The sequence below is a fragment of the Pelodiscus sinensis genome, chromosome 4, assembly GCF_052426305.1.
Source record: "Pelodiscus sinensis isolate ZL-2025 chromosome 4, ASM5242630v1, whole genome shotgun sequence".
Taxonomy (NCBI): Eukaryota; Metazoa; Chordata; order Testudines; family Trionychidae; genus Pelodiscus; species Pelodiscus sinensis.
The window spans coordinates 25,164,933-25,181,207 of record NC_143055.1 but is presented as its reverse complement, the minus strand read 5'-3'; the positions used below and the strand labels follow the sequence as shown (position 1 = coordinate 25,181,207).

At 41.5% G+C, this 16,275-nt stretch overlaps 1 protein-coding gene across 7 annotated transcripts in view; it reads left to right on the top strand.

Moving 5' to 3' along the window:
• The window catches only part of STK32B (serine/threonine kinase 32B), a 291,208-nt gene that overhangs the window by 207,859 nt on the left and 67,074 nt on the right, over positions 1-16,275 (top strand). For 5 of the 7 annotated variants that reach the window (XM_075930748.2, XM_014576105.4, XM_006128198.5 and 2 more), the window contains 2 exons: positions 11,800-11,903; positions 13,378-13,428. In XM_075930748.2, coding sequence (XP_075786863.2) covers positions 11,800-11,903; positions 13,378-13,428 — 155 coding nt within the window. The remainder of the gene's footprint in view (positions 1-11,799; positions 11,904-13,377; positions 13,429-16,275) is intronic. The other 2 variants (XM_014576106.4, XM_006128199.5) reach the window with 1 other exon arrangement.

Sequence of the window (16,275 nt, the reverse complement as noted above, 5' to 3'; positions counted from 1 at the left end):
AGTCATCTTCCCTTCTTGACTGTGTAGTAAATGGGCCAGAGTTTCACCTTTTTCTGTTGTGGCCCGAGGAAAGGACAATCTGACAGCAATGTTTAGTATAGAGGAGATAGATGATCCAATTTATCTGCTTGCTAGCAAGCAGAGCACAGAGCTGCCCCACATACTAGTTATTCTGTGCTCCAACAGGCAGGAGACTGGCTTTGGATACAAAGGTGGACCGGTGCTTTTGTTGCCCAGATTTTGAGGTCCGCTAATGCCTCAAGGATCTGTCTTCATCTACAATGTGTCTTCTTTTAATATCAATATGGTCCCATTAGAAATGCAGTAAATCTCTCTCTGAGATGTGTTTTTCTAATTCTGTTTTGTGAAAATGAGGAAGCAGACTCTCTGCTTTTGGAGATATTGGTTTGGTTTGTCCTCACCCTGTGCTTTCGTTTGATTGATAGAACACAGGATCATTGTAATCCTGACAAAATTATTAATTATTGTGAGGAGCACTCATCCACACCTATGATTGATTCACATCTTTCTACACATGGGTCAGATTTACAAAGGTATTAAGGCACCTAACTTCCATTAAAGTCAATAGAAATTAGGTGTCCAACCTATGTAGGTGTTTTGAACATCCTACTAGATGCCTATCTGCCTCTTTGGGAATCTAATACCTTTGAAAATCTAGCTCCATCTCTTTTGATCAAATTGTGATTGTGGCTTTGAATTAACAATCTTCAACTACACAATATAGATTATCTTGCTATTTATTCATCAAAGAGACTTTGATTCATACAAACTTGTCTTTTCTTGGACTAATTAATAAGTTATCTCTTGCAACTCTGTATTTTATGTACTGAGAAATTTACATTGTGATTTCCTGTTACCCATGGCTGCAATTTAGGCATCTATTCTCCCCCACTGACTAGTCTAACATGCACTAGGAATTTTGTTGAGGATTGTACTTCAATGAATTCCCCTATGTTGGCATGTTAAGATTAGCCATAGACCATTTGGCCTAATACCAGAGAGTATGCATGTATGTTTGCATTTTACTAATTAATTGGTAACCACACTCAAGTGCATGGTCCTTGCTAAGATATAGAAATATAATCTCCCCTATCCCTAGCAACTTTGCTTCTGATGCTTCAAAGACTTCTACATGTGCCTAACTTTACTCACTCAATCGGAATACTCCGTGCATAAAGTTAAGCCCATTTTGCAGGTTTGAAGCCTACAATTTAGATGCATACTTTTGTATGACACACACAGTATTAGTCCTGTGTGTTATTTATATGTATAACCTTACCTGTCTAGGTTCTTATAGAGCCCCCATCTCTGTGGTATATGAGTGCCATTGAATGAGCAGAGCCTTCTGCAGCTATCATATGCTATGAACGTAAATGATTCTTATCTCTCACACAATGGTATGCAGATTTCTCACTTCTTCACTGATGCTTAGCATCTGGAGATAATGCCACCACCAGTCTGATTGACTATTGTGTCAAAGCATTAGTTCTTTAGCAATAGTCATGTGCATACCAATGCAAACTCCCTCGCCTGTTAGATAAAAGGCTATCTAACTATCATTTTTAAATTTTTATTTTCAACTTATAGTAGCAATGAGGACCTCAGAACACGACATTTCAGAGGAATTAATGACCGGCTAGGGTTAGGAGCACTCAGCTGCATCTGAGGACATAAGCTATTTCCAGCCAGTAATTAATCTTCAGGAATTGCCTTGCACTGCTATCATTATTGCTTACACGTATTGCAAACCAAAAGATGCATTAGAAGAAAATAAAGGTCACTTAAAAATGTCTGCACTGCATTTTTCCCCCTCTCTCTCTTTCACTGCTTTTGCACAGTTCTAGGCAGCCCATGAGAAGCCACAACAATACCTCTGAGGGTGAAAAATCACTGCTGTAAGCCTCCCATAGCTTCCTCAATCAAAACCAATCAGATTCAAATGCAGTACTGGGATAGACACTCTAGAGCTCTTCAATTAGGTTCTTACTCAAAGGTTGAAACTAAAAGAGCTCATCAGAAAAGAAACTTTCTTTCCTGATAGCAGCTTTGTAGGTAAGGTCCCATTGGAAGCAAGACTGAAGGGAAAAACAACTGAGGAGAGTTGGAACTATTTCAAAGGGACGTTGTTAAGGGCCCAAAAGCAAACAATTCCGCTGTGTAGGAAAGATAGAAAATATGGCAAAAGACCAGCTTGGCTTAACAAGGAGATCTTGCATGATCTCAAAATAAAAAAGGAGTCATATAAAAAATGGAAACTAGGACAAATAACAAAGGATAAATATAGGCAAGCAACACGGGAATGCAGGGGCAAGATTAGAAAGGCAAAGGCACAAAATGAGATCAAACTAGCTACAGGCATAAAGGGAAACAAGAAGACCTTTTATAAATACATTAAAAGCAAGAGGAAGACCAAGGACAGGGTAGGCCCACTGCTTAGTGAGGAGGGAGAAGCAGTAACAGGAAACTTGGAAATGGCAGAGATGCTCAATGACTTCTTTGTTTCGGTCTTCACTGAGAAGTCTGGAGGTGTGCCTAACGTAGTGAATACAAGCAGAGAGAGGGTAAGTTTAGAAGATAGGATACACAAAGAACAAGTTAAAAATCACTTAGGAAAGTTAGATGTCAGCAAGTCACCAGGTCCTGATGAAATGCATCCCAGGATACTCAAGGAGCTGATAGAGGAGGTATCTGAGCCTTTAGCTATGATCTTTGAAAAATCATGGCAGACAGGGGAGATTCCAGAAGACTGGAAAAGGGCAAATATTGTGCCCATCTATAAAAAGGGGAATAAGAACAACCCAGGAAACTACAGACCGGTCAGTTTAACGTCTGTCCCAGGGAAGATAATGGAGCAGGTAATTAAGGAAATCATATGCAAACACTTGGAAGGTAATAAAGTGATAGGGAATAGCCAGCATGGGTTTGTGAAGAACAAGTCATGCCAAACTAATCTGATAGCTTTCTTTGATAGGATAACGAGCCTTGTGGATAAGGGAGAAGCGGTGGATGTCATATACCTAGACTTTAGTAAGGCATTTGATACGGTCTCGCATGACATTCTTATTGATAAACTAGGCAAATATAACTTGGATAGGGCCACGATAAGGTGGGTGCATAATTGGCTGGATAACCGTAGTCAGAGAGTTGTTGTTAACGGTGCTAAATCCTGCTGGAAAGGGATAACAAGTGGAGTTCCTCAAGGGTCTGTTTTGGGACCCGTACTGTTCAATATCTTCATCAATGATGTAGATATTGGGATAGAGAGTACCCTTATTAAGTTTGCAGATGATACCAAACTGGGTGGGGTTGCAACTTCTTTGGAGGATAGGGACATAATTCAAAATGACCTTAGCAAGTTAGAGAAATGGTCAGAGGTAAACAGGATGAGGTTTAATAAAGAGAAATGCAAAGTGCTCCACTTAGGAAGGAACAATCAGTTCCATACATACAAGATGGGAAGCGACTGTCTAGGAAGGAGCATGGAGGAAAGGGGTCTAGGGGTCATAGTGGACCACAAGTTGAATATGAGTCAACAGTGTGATGCTGTTGCAAAAAAAGCAAATATGATTCTAGGTTGTATCAACAGGTGTGTTGTAAGCAAAACTCATGAAGTCATTCTGCCGCTCTACTCTGCACTAGTTAGGCCTCAGCTGGAGTACTGTGTCCAGTTCTGGGCGCCACATTTCAAGAAAGATGTGGAGAAATTGGAAAGGGTACAGAGAAGAGCGACAAGAATGAATAAAGGTTTAGAGAACATGACCTATGAAGCCAGGCTTCATGAACTGGGCTTGTTTAGTTTGGAAAAAGAAGATTAAGGGGGGACATGATAGCGGTTTTCAAATATCTAAAAGGGTGTCACAAGGAGGAAGGAGAAAATTTGTTCCTCTTGGTTTCTGAGGACAGGACAAGGAGTAATAGGCTTAAAGTGCAGCAGGGGAGGTTTAGATTGGACATTAGGAAAAAATTCCTAACTGTCAGGGTGGTCAAATATTGGAATAAATTGCCAAGGGAGGTGGTGGAATCTCCCTCTCTGGAGATATTTAAGAACAGGTTAGATAGACATCTGTCAGGGATGGTGTAGACGGAGCTTGGTCCTGCCTTGAGGGCGGGGGACTGGACTCGATGACCTCTTGAGGTCCCTTCCAGTCCTATTATTCTATGATTCTATTCTATGATTCTATGAACTGGGATTCATCTCAGAGGCATGCCAGGGCCCTCATTTGGTAATGTCCGACTGTGCATACTGGTGTGATCATAACAGTAACCTCTCAAAGAAGGTAATCAATATTCTCTGTTTGGGCCAGTCACTCTGAAAGGTAAAACTCCTCAAACAGATTAATTTATCATGGTCAACATTTTCAAACCTGGGTGCCTTGAAGTGAAGCACCTAATTAAAAACGGCCTGATTTTCAAAAATACTAAGCATTTACCTTTGGGCCATTGAATTCTGTGGGAACAACGGATGCTCACCAGACTACTTTTCTTTAGGTACCTAACTTCAGGCAACCTCACTTTAATGTTAGCTCTGAGCAATGTTGTGGCCTATGTATAGGGTCTTTCAGAACAACTGATGTTAGTTTAAATATTGTTTTATATGATCATAAAAAATGAGTATGATGTTGTTTGCAATTATATTTATATTCCCTTTGTTGCAAGAGCGTACAAGTTAATGTTGGATACTGAGGACATAACACAAGTTGGGAGCAGAATTATCAGTAGATTAACTAAAAATTCTAGTCTGTTTTGTCATTTTCTACAACACACCTATAACCATAAACTGTATCATTGTTATTATGCTGTCGAAGTATGATCATTTGGCTGCTATGACAACTGCAGAGTGGAATAATATCTATATATTAATTTGTCAGAAATGATCTATTTCATAACATGTACTTGAAGTTCAAAGTACACAATTAAAATGAATAATGGTGAGCATGGAACACTGATGTAGATAGATTAAGGCAATTTGGAGTTAGTCATGTCTAGTAATATTGGGCAGACCCATCAGAACAACTGTAGTACCCTGAAAGAAACATGTTTTGCAGTTTTTCTGCTTAATTATAGTTATCAGAGTGAGATCATATTTGGAGAACAGCTAAGGCAAAAAATGTGATGGGCTAATGTATCAAAAGTCCCTATACTGAGAAATCTGGGTGCAGAGGCAGGAGGGTAATTAACATTTGGAAAAATTTACCAGTGATGGTTGTGGATTTTCTATCACTGGAAATTTTAAAATTTATTATTGGATTTTTTAAAAAAAAGCCACACATACTTTCAACAGTAATTATGATAGGGAAGTGCTATGACCTTTGTTACACAGGCAATCAAACAGATGATCATAGTGATCCCATCTGGCCTTAGAATCTATGATGATCCACAATAAGATGGCATTGTAGTTCTTTGAATGATAGAGGGATACAATATCTTAAAACATAGCACTCTGGAAAAGGAGACTGTATGATGTTTATTCATTAAAAACAATGGGAGGACACTTGAATGTATACAAACAGACTCTGTTTACCAGCAAATAGGTTCATTTTGTCAATTTTCAAGAAAGCAAATGAGCATAAAATGTAACAGGATTATAAGTATGTTAAGAGAAAAAAAGTATAAAGGTGCAGGAGAAAGAAATTAATAACTCTGAGAGTCTTCGCAGTTAAAAGTGTGAGCTTGTTCATTATCATACCTGCTGGTAAAACATCCTTGGTATCACTTACCAGTTAAAGTTAACATAGATGTCCTAACGTGGAACATCGACTTCTCTCTATCCCAGTCTGTTTCGCTACCACTCTAGGTTTCCAATTTTATTCAATATTGTGTGGAATGGGTGCGACCTTCACTCACAATACCATTGGAATGTACAGTGGGACAAACCTTTTTACATAGGACAAAAGGTTGTTTGGTCCCTGAGATCTTCATTTTCAAAAGTGTCCACCGTTATGGGTGCTGGTGTCTTAGGGTCTGATTTCCAGAAGTTCTCAACATCTACAGTTTCTGTTGAGTTCAGTCTTTAAAAGGAGCAGTGAAACTACTATACAAACTAACACACAATAAATAGACATAGTGATATGGAGAGAGGAAGGCACAATATAGTTATATGGAGAGAGGAAGGCAGAGACGGGAGGAATGTTACCAGGGCTATCCTTCCCATGAGGCAAACTGAGGCGACCGCCTCAGGTGCCAGACTGTGGGGGGGGGGGGCGCCTCTAGGACCCAGAGTGTAGAAAATTGTGTCTGATGCTAGTGCATATGTCTTCTCTCTGCTCTAGATGCACAGAGATAGTGGAGTGCTGTGCTGGAGGAAGGAGGGCACAAGAGACATAACAGGCAGGCAGGAGAAAAGGGGGCATGGGGGCATCATTTGAGCTCCCCGCCTCACGTGCCAAAATGTTGTGGGCCAGCCCTGAATGTGACAAAAATGAAATCCCTTAGATTCAATGGGAACTGCAGATAACTCTGAAAATCGGGCTTTTGTTTTAATTCTGTAAGGCTTCTGCTTCGAGAATAAACTACCAAAAATGCTGCCTTCTTCTGCCACTTGAATGGAAAGTACCTAGCCAGAGGAAAGCACTATGTTAGCAGGTTCAGGACTCAGCAAGCTCAAAATCACAGGCACAGCAAGAAGGCTATGCTGAAGTGACAGGGGACCAATTGAGGAGAAAGGCAAGGACTGGAGATCTAGCCTGGAAGCTGGCTGTGTAAATGTTGTTGCAGGGACAGTTTCAGTAGTAACAACAGCAGGAGGAAACAGGCAGCCACCTGCATCGAGGAAGGTAGTGCAGTGCAGTTCCAGGGAGACTTAGCTTTAGAGCCCTTTTCTGGGTGGCCTGTCAGAGCTGAGTTAGTGGCTGTTGGTCTGAACTTTATTGTCACTGTTGAAGTCCTTATGTTTAGGGGCATTTGCACCCTTTATTTTTGTCAGTCCTAGTAAGTCCTCTATTACTTGCTTGAAACCTGTGTTTTTGGGAACACATCAAGAACTGAAGGGTCTGCATCAGACCCTCCTCTGTGAGGTTGTAGTACCTAGAGCTCATGCTACTAGACATTGAGAAGGACATGCTGCTCCTTTTCAGGATTGCATTCTCTCATGGATCCATAATTCAGCAAGGTGGTTATTGTCATGCCCTGAAGTTCACCAATCATGTTTACTCCTGAAGGAATTCTGTATGACTGTACATGCACAGAATTAGTGTTCCCTGCATATTTCTTTGCTTCCCCTCAGAAAAATGACTTCTGATGGGGAAGCAAAGGGAAGCCCAAAAGAGTGGTCACGTGTCCAACTTTCTGCTGGGATGGGGCAGAGGGGTGGGTAGTCATGCATGTGAGAGAAAGAGAGACACTCTGTCTGTCTTGCTTGTTATTGTAGCATGTTTGGTGTGGAAAGGCAAGACTTTGGAATGTTTCTGAGGAGGTGGGCTTGGCACAGAGAAGAATGTAGCAGCCTGTCTGCTTCGTGAATTGTTTCATTGTCTTTGTGAATTTCTCCAGGAATATAAAAGAGATGTAAATGTTTTTTAAAGATTTTTTTACACTGCCAGAGTGGTGTAAAGGAAAGTATGGACTTATAAATGCTTATGGTGCTTTAGTGATAAGAACTGGTCTAAATTTGGGGTCTGAACAAAATTCATATTACAATGTGCTCCATTAATTGTTTGGCACTTAGCTTTCTGGAGATAGTTAATAGCCAATATAAATTGTGAGATCGATTCCTCAGGCCTCACTTACTCTTCAGTTGCCTATAATGTAACACTGAACATATGACTATATATTTGTTGACTAATAACAAGAAATAATGGGTCAAAACGTCACTACATTACTATTAGACAAATGCAGTTTGGAGATTTCCTCCAAAATGCTCTCACTCTCATTCTCCATCCATTGTATTGTAATTTAAATAAATTCAGAAAATAATTGAAACTGGCATGGTTACAGTCCAATATTTTGGCAACTAAAATATGCAGAATTTATCAGAATTTTAAAATATTGTGTACAGAATTTGTAATTGTTTGGTGCAGAATTACCCCCAAAGTAAATGCAAATTACAGAGCTTTGTGATGAAGATCTGATGGTATCCTATGGACCCAAGTTCCCAATTCAGAAACATGCTTAGCCTCTGATGACAGGACAAGAAGCAGTGAACTTAAATTGCAGCAATGAAAGTTTAGGTCAGACATTAGGAAAAACTTCCTAATAGAGTGGTTAATCATTGGAATAAAATTGCCTGGGAAGGTTGTGGAAACTCCAGCATTGGAGATTGAGTGAGTTAGACAAGTACCTGTCAGGGGTGATTTGGATGGTGCTTGACCCTGCCTTGAGTATAGGGCACTGGACTTCTCAAGGTTCCTTCCAGTTCTAGTATTCTATGATTCTGTGCTTAATTTGAACCACATTCTCAGGCTTAAACACATTACTGTACACATGTGCTTAAGTGCTTTGCTGAATCAGGGCCCAAGGTTGACATCCTGGTGCCATGCAAGTCAATGGCAAAACTTTCATTGACTTCAGTACAGCCATATAAGATCACCATGTAACTTGCCATAATTGATACAACACCTTAACTCAAACTCTTCTCATCTTGTAAAGCAAGTGTTTAAATCCTAAAACTGTCGCTCAAGCTGTTGGACTACAGAGAGTTGCTCTGGATGAAAAACAAATACCATTAAAGCAGAGAAAAGCTGCTTATCTGGTTTAGAAAATAGGAGCCTAAATGTTAATTTTCTGATCTGAGAACACTGTCACCAACTTAAGGTGGGAAAGCAGCACACCTTTAAATAGACCTCAAAACCAAACAAACATTTGGCTCTGCACTGGAACTTGAAGCACATCCTGCTGATCAGTCTAATTCAGGGATGAGGTGACATTGTTCACTGCAGCTCTCAGACACAACAAATAAAACAAAATGAATAAATAACACAGTTGCTGAATTAGAAAACCCCCGCTGTAGTTGTCTGGCAGTGTTACAACCCACTCACACAATTCTAACATTACATCAATAAAGCACTTTCATTGCTGTCCCACAAAAAATGAAACAGGGACCCTTCCCCTCATTGAAACAGTGAAGCTATGAAACAAGTAGTGAGGGTCATGCAGCACCAGTATAACAAAGTAATGTGCCTAGATAGCAAGCAAGCCTTCCTTACTGTCTTTCAGCTCAATCATTTTTAAAATGTCCTGATATATGAATGAGGCAGAATTATGACTCGTGCATGTAAGAAAAACAAACTGTTATATTCCAGCAGTACATTTCATAAAGAACTTCTCTCTATGTACTTACAGCTTAAGATGTGAATAATGGGTTTATGGGCTTTCTGAATTTACCACTTAAGGGAGTTTAATCTAGATCTCCAAGATGTGTCGTGAAATGATAAAAAAGTCACATACATCTCCAAAGGAGCTCATTTTATTTAGTTAAAACTGATTCCTTAAATGAGCGTCAAACCCCGGTTTGCTGCCCTGAACTAGGTGTGTCTAGATTAGAGGATAGATGATTTACTGCCACATTAGCGTGTGATTAAAAGTGATGAGACTGTAATGTAGTACATTAGTCTAGGTGCTATGGCCATGAAAGAACTCACCTAGTAATTACAAACTAGCGCCATGATTCTACTTCTTTGGGCATCATGGTTTAGAAATTACCCTAAGAATGTGATGTTTTCACAGGGGTTACTGAGATGATGCTGAGGCTGCTTTTTCATTTCATATCTTTTCTCAGTTGTATGTGATTTCCTACAGATTCTACAGATGTCTTGTTGAGAGGGGGGGTTTCTCTTACTAAAGTTAATTAATACTATATCTGATTTGGAAAGATGAAAGACTTTTTTGTTGGCAAGCTATTTCTGTGGTATTGATCACTTCCTAAAGAGTTTATTTATCACAAATTAGGCCTGATTTATACATAACTAGAAGCCTTTCCTAGCATTATGCAGGTCCTTCAGAGCAGGGAGCAGGCAGCGTAAGAGCTGCAGGAGTCAGGGCAGGGCCTTGGGGAAGTGGGGAGCTCTGGGCATGAGGCTGGGTGCGTGGGAGATGCAAGAGTGAGGGTTGGGGGTTAGGAGGTGTGGTGGTGCAGTTGGGGTTCCCCCCAAATCCTGCACCCTGTCTGCAGCAAGGACAGACTCCACCAGCCAGTAGAATAGAGGGTTTATTGCTTCTCCAGGATAAAGCACAGCCTAGACGTGATATTGCTACAGGAGTCTGGGCCAGGATGCCTCAGATCCCTTGGGTTAGGGTGGTCCATCACCCCCCTAGACCTCCAGCCCCCAGGTTAGCCTCGCTCCCTCCTGTTTCCCCGCCAGCAACTGAAGCCTCCTGTTGGTCTCTGCCTCTCTCCCTTTGTCTCTCCCCCTGGGAATCCCCTGTTATCTCCTCAGGCTGAGCCCAGGTGTCTGGGTTAATACACATTTGGGTGAGTCAGTGGGAATCACACATCATAGTGCAGGGAGACCCCGCAGGGGGACAGAGCAGACAGCATCCCCACTATGCCACAGAAGGGGCTCAGGATAAGGGTTCAGGAGTGAGGAAGGACTTGAGGTATGGGATGGGGTGGCTTCTGGCTTCTCCCTGAGGGCAGCCCAGGGCAGCAGAGACTGAACATCCCACTCACCGGCTTGTCCCCAGGGACTAGTGGGGGGTCTCTCTTTCCCCCAACCTTTCCCAGGGCAGGGGCCTCTCTCGCTCCTATCCTTGGCCCCTCCTGAGGTGAAGGGGGGCTCTCCCTCCACTTCTGGCCCAGCCTGAAAGAGGGCAGGCTCCCTGCCCCCTAGATGGGCCCCTGAGGAGGCTCTCTCTATCCCCCTGGTCCCTGCCAGAGCAGGAAGAGCTCCCTTCCTCCCTCCCTGGCCCTGCAGGGCGAGGCGGGCAGCAGGGGCTCTCTCCCTCTCCCCTGTTTACACCAGAGTTAAATTTGGTGCACAGTGTTCATTTATTCATTTTAATCTTCCAGGCATTAAGAAGCAAACATATTTCAGTTTTTTAATTTCCCCACTTCAGAAATGCATTTACCTCTATATATCTAGAAATATTTAATAAACAATGAATTAAAAATCTAATGATTTTTTCAATGCACAGTTGGGTATTTTTAAAATAATGAATAATATTTTGCCTGCTTTATTCTCAGCCTCTAGCAGGGTAATTGTCTTCTGAGCTAGGTAGACATGTTCCAATATAGAGCTTTCCACTGGAGGCTGTTATAGTATACTTACGTATAGGGTAATGTCTAGAAACCTGGAGAACTCTACTTCAGGAAGTGTTTGAAGAGGTGGGACTTTATCTTTCAGATCTGGCCCCCAGCTTACTTTGATCCTGCTTGCTGGGAGGTTTGGAGCTTCCCCACATAGCAGGGTGAGCCAGCACTTGCCCTCCAGCCCCCGCGGCAAGTCTCCAAGCTTTGGTGCCCCCCACAGGTCTGGGGCACGAGCACTGGCTCATGCCACTAAGCCTTGTTTCAAGTCAGGTCAAAGTAAACTGGGGGCCAGAACCAGCCTGTGGGCCGTGTGCTCCCCTCCCCTTTTCCCCAATATATACGGTCCTCCCCGATATGTATGGAGGAAAGACTACAGCCTGAATGTTGGACACCAAGCAGTGTAGTTGGGCATGCAAAACCCTCAATTTCTTTTGTACACACCTGAAAGAAATTCTATGTTTCTGAGTGCAGATTGGGTGGTTACTTTCACCCAACTGCTCACTTATTCATTTTTCCAAATGCAGATGTTATTAACAAGCTAATCTTTAACCTTGAAAGTACAATGTACTTCATTCGATTTTATTTATTTATTTTAGCTCCAGAAGTGTTCCAGGCTTTTATGGATGGAGGCCCAGGATATTCATACCCAGTAGACTGGTGGTCACTAGGAATTACAGCATATGAATTGCTGCGGGGTTGGGTAAGAGTGTTTGGTTTTCTTTAATGTATTGCCTGACAGTTGAAATGTTTGCAGTGTCTGTCTCCTTTTGCTTAACTTTCATTCCAAACTTTGGGCGAACACGACATGAGATTTGGGTTTCCAGTGTACCTTCCAACTAAAAGTAATTTCCTCATTTATATTTTGTTGTGAAGCTTTCTCCCAGCTCTAGTAATTATTTCATGTCAGCTCACAAAAAGGGGAGAGAAAATTGCATGGTATGTTCAAATGAAACTTTTTAAGGGCCACACCTGCAAGCTTTGCTAATGAAACTGTTTATGTAAATATGAGCTACAGGACTGAGTCCTCAATGCACGAGTATATCAAATTGGAAACAATTACAATTTGTCAATGGAGAAGTTCAGTATTATGGGATTTTATTATATCTTTGCTCTCTTGAGCAATACCTTAGAATGGTTAATATAATATGCCAACCCATTTGGACCAACCACAGGAGAGGCGTATCAGCCAGAGCGCTCATTACTTATTTAATCAATTATGTGAAAGAGCTTGATGAAAAATCTTCCAAAGCATGGTTGAGTTTCAAAGAAGATAATGAAAAATTCCATTCTGTTTTGTTCCCAAAGGAATAAAACACAACACTGTTCAATATTGAGTTAGCATTCCCCATGGGAGATAGCACTTTAAATAAAAGTGGCTTATGGTTTTCATTTTTCATTTTATATTTCATCCCTTTTTTGGAGGTGGGTAGGGGAGAGGAGGATTTTATAACTCCTTGCTGCATGATGGAATACCTTGTCTAGAGAAGTCATAGTTACTGCTTGTATTACAGGAACACCAAAAGGCCCCAACACCGATCAGCTCCCATGGTATAAACATGTGGTATCAAACAGAACCCTGACCTAAAATTTCAAATTCTAAGTAGAGCAAACAGGATAGCATGTAAATGTTTAGTCCAATGGTTACATATTGACAAAGCTTAACATAACCAAAAACAAAGTATTGTCATAAGTGTTGGCATCCCCAATAAAAGGCACTGCTACCAGTTCTGCTTTGGATAAAAAACCATGAAAGAACCCCATAGTGCTTTAACAGCAGTCTGTTGACAGATGGGGTACTCAGGAAGAGAAAATTGTGATGGAGTGCACAACAGAGGAATTCCAGCCCTGATTACAAAGAGCTGCCAATTACTTTAATAACTGAATAATTATGTAGATTAGGTAGGTATGTATTTGCCAAGCTCAGAACAATCTTCCCAGAATGAATTTCTCTGATAAAACATGGCTGGAATGGAAGCTGAGTTTCAAAACCATGTTAAAATAAAAACACCACCATCCCTCTGATGACCCAGGTAGGCATTTCTGTCTTACTGAGTTGGGTTTGTTGCTTGTGGAGCAGGCTGTCATGCTGGAGAAAGATTAGTCCATGGCCTTGTCTAAAGTAGGGGAATAGTGCTTGTTTTTCTAAATTGTAAGCCCTATTTTCTATTGTCTAGAGAAGGTCCAATCAGAGGAGCACAAAGCACAAGAGAGAAGGAGTAATAGGGGTAAGGAAAAGTACTCAACACCTATATATGTTCCTAGCCATTAAACACACAAGCTTCAGGCCCCCAGTGAGGAAGCAGGGCTTATACAGGACTGCAAGGTCATGCAGCTTGCCCAGTTATTTCCCTTACTCCCACATATGGCTCATTTCCATAGGAGCAAAGGAATTGCCATACTGGATCACAGCCATGGTCTTTCTAGTCATGGCTCTCTGTGGCTAGCACCACATGTTTCAGAGGTAGCTGCAGGGATCCCACAGGAAGCAGAACCACAAAACCATTAATGCAGGGGAAAAGAGAGGCTGAGAGAGGCATAAACTTGCTATCATGTGTCCAAATAATTTGCCAGTTAGATCGTATCTCACTCTGGAGCTGGTGATAAAATACGGGTACTATACAAAATGGTCTGATGGAGATCATGAGAAGTTAAGTAAAAAAAATTAATTGCTTTTTGGTGGTGTTGGCTTTATGTTCTTGTTGACCTCCACCCTTGTTAGATGGATCTAACCTTGTGTGGGGGAAGGTTCATAAAACTCACAGCTGTTCTTGTTATATGGTACTGCGCAACACCAGCCAGCCAAAACAGCATGTTATGAAAGCAGGGCTGTAGCTACCATAGCAGTTTGGAATTTATACTATACACTACTCAGTGAATGGTTCCCTTCCTGCGTATCATAAAAACTCCCAAGAGAGAAGCCAAGAGAAAAAATACTCCACTCACACTCCACTTGGGGCACTGGGGCATGCCCTGTTCTGGCCAGCCAGTGCAAGTGCTCTAGAACTTCTGGGGTAGATAAGACTGCATTATAACTCACAGGCTCGTCTTTGGATTTGGAGGTTTCATTTAAGGATGAGAATGGATAGGTCAGATATAGAGTAAGCACTGTGTGAAAAGTGGAAGTGGTGCTTTGGTTTTTTTTATCGTTTTTCCTGTATGAGCTCTTTTGAGAGCACAGTGATTGTCTGATTTCACACACAGTTGCTGTTGGGACATTTAGCACGCTTGATGAGATATGTCATATGATGTGATAGGCATTTGTAGGACCCAGGGATCTTGAAAGATGTGTTGTGAGGGAGGGGGTTGATCATTGCAACATGAAGATATGTCTGCGGGTTTTGCTTCAGTTGTTCTGACAGGGTCTGGTACCGCTTTAAGTTAGCATGTCCTTGTGCATGGGTAGCTTGCTTCTGACAATGAGCTTGAAGAGGCTGAGGGGTTCTTCATAGGCCAGAAGAGAAGATTCAGAAACATTTTCTTTCAGGATGAGGTCCTCATTGAGCATGAGTAGATTGGTTTTATCTATCACAGGTCTCTAGGCAGACTTAATAGCTGTGGTATCTTCATAAAAGTCTGGCAGAGCTATGTGTGCTAGCAGATGCAGACTAGAGGTCAGTGTGTAAAAGTGTCAGAGAGGTAGCCATGTTAGTCTGTAACTGAAAAAAAAAATAAAAACAATGAATGTCTTTCAGCATCTTAGAGACTAACAAAAATGTAGATGGTATCATGAACTTTCATGGGCACAATCCATCTGAAGAAGTGGGTTGTACCCGTGAAAGCCCATAATACTATTTTCTCTAAAGTGCTGCAGGTCAGTGTATAGTTCAAGCATCCACTAACAATATGAGGCCCACTGAATTCACACACCTAACAAGCTGAATGTGGCAGCTCCACTTCCAGACCTCAGAACTGTATTCTGAGTGGAATAAACACCAGGCTAATGCAGCTGTGTAAAAGACAATGGGCCTGCTCCCTGAAAGTTTCCCAATCGTTTTTATGTTAAGGCAGTACAGAAAGAGAGCTTCCATTTCAGGTAATCCAGTTCAGACTAGTATGTCTAGCTATGGTCAAGTTTTACTCCCAAATATATGACAGTTGGATGGAATGGCAATAGCTGTCTTTTGACACAAGTCAGAGCGGGTTGCTTAGCAAGGTGATTGTTTTGATGGAAAGTAGCTGCCATTGTCTTGATTTAATTGAGAATTAGTTTCCATTGCTGCAAGTAATTGGCCATAGTGTCCTGTCCTGGCTAAAATTTCCTTTGATCCTGTAGAAGTCATTTCCAGCAACACAGATGGAATCAGCACATGCATACTTCTCTGCTTGGGTTTCAGGAAAGTTACATGAGTGTATATTGAACAAAAACAGAGCCAAAACTGACCTTTGTAGAAGGACCATTGTGGAGCAGTTTATGACAACTGACTTTCTCCCTGTCTGTCATAGTAGAGCTTTGGTTGCTAATCATTTCTTAGATGAACTGCACTATCAGCTTACATGAAATCACTTTTAGCAGTGTGGCAGGCAGATTGATGGGCCACACACTGTTGTAGGCTACCATGAGATTAAATAAGGATTGCGCCAACTTATTTTCCTGTCTCAAATGCAGCTTTTATGTCAGTGAGATGAAGTTTTTGGTCTTAGGTGCATTGTCCCCTCTGAATCCAGCCAAAATGTGAGGCAGTATGCCAAAATGTGAGACAAGTGATGCTCAACTGCCTCATTAATCTGCATCAAGGTTAGTCTTTCCATTGATTTTTAGAGACAAGGGGATGAGGAAATGCTTTTTATTGGACCACCTTCTGTTGATGAAGGAGACACACGTTTGAGCTTTCACAGGACCTGAAGAAGAGCTGTGTCAGCTTAGAAGCTTGTCTCGTCAATTGAAGTCGGTCTAATAAAAGGTATTACTTCACCCACCTTGTCTCTAATATCTGCAACCAACATGGATACAAAGACTCTGCGTACAGCAATTTATAGGTACCACACAACACAGAAATTGCTGGTAGCTATTTGGCTCTGTCAGTGGTTTACTTTTGTTGGAAATGGAAACAACTCTGATGTTTGCTCGTCAG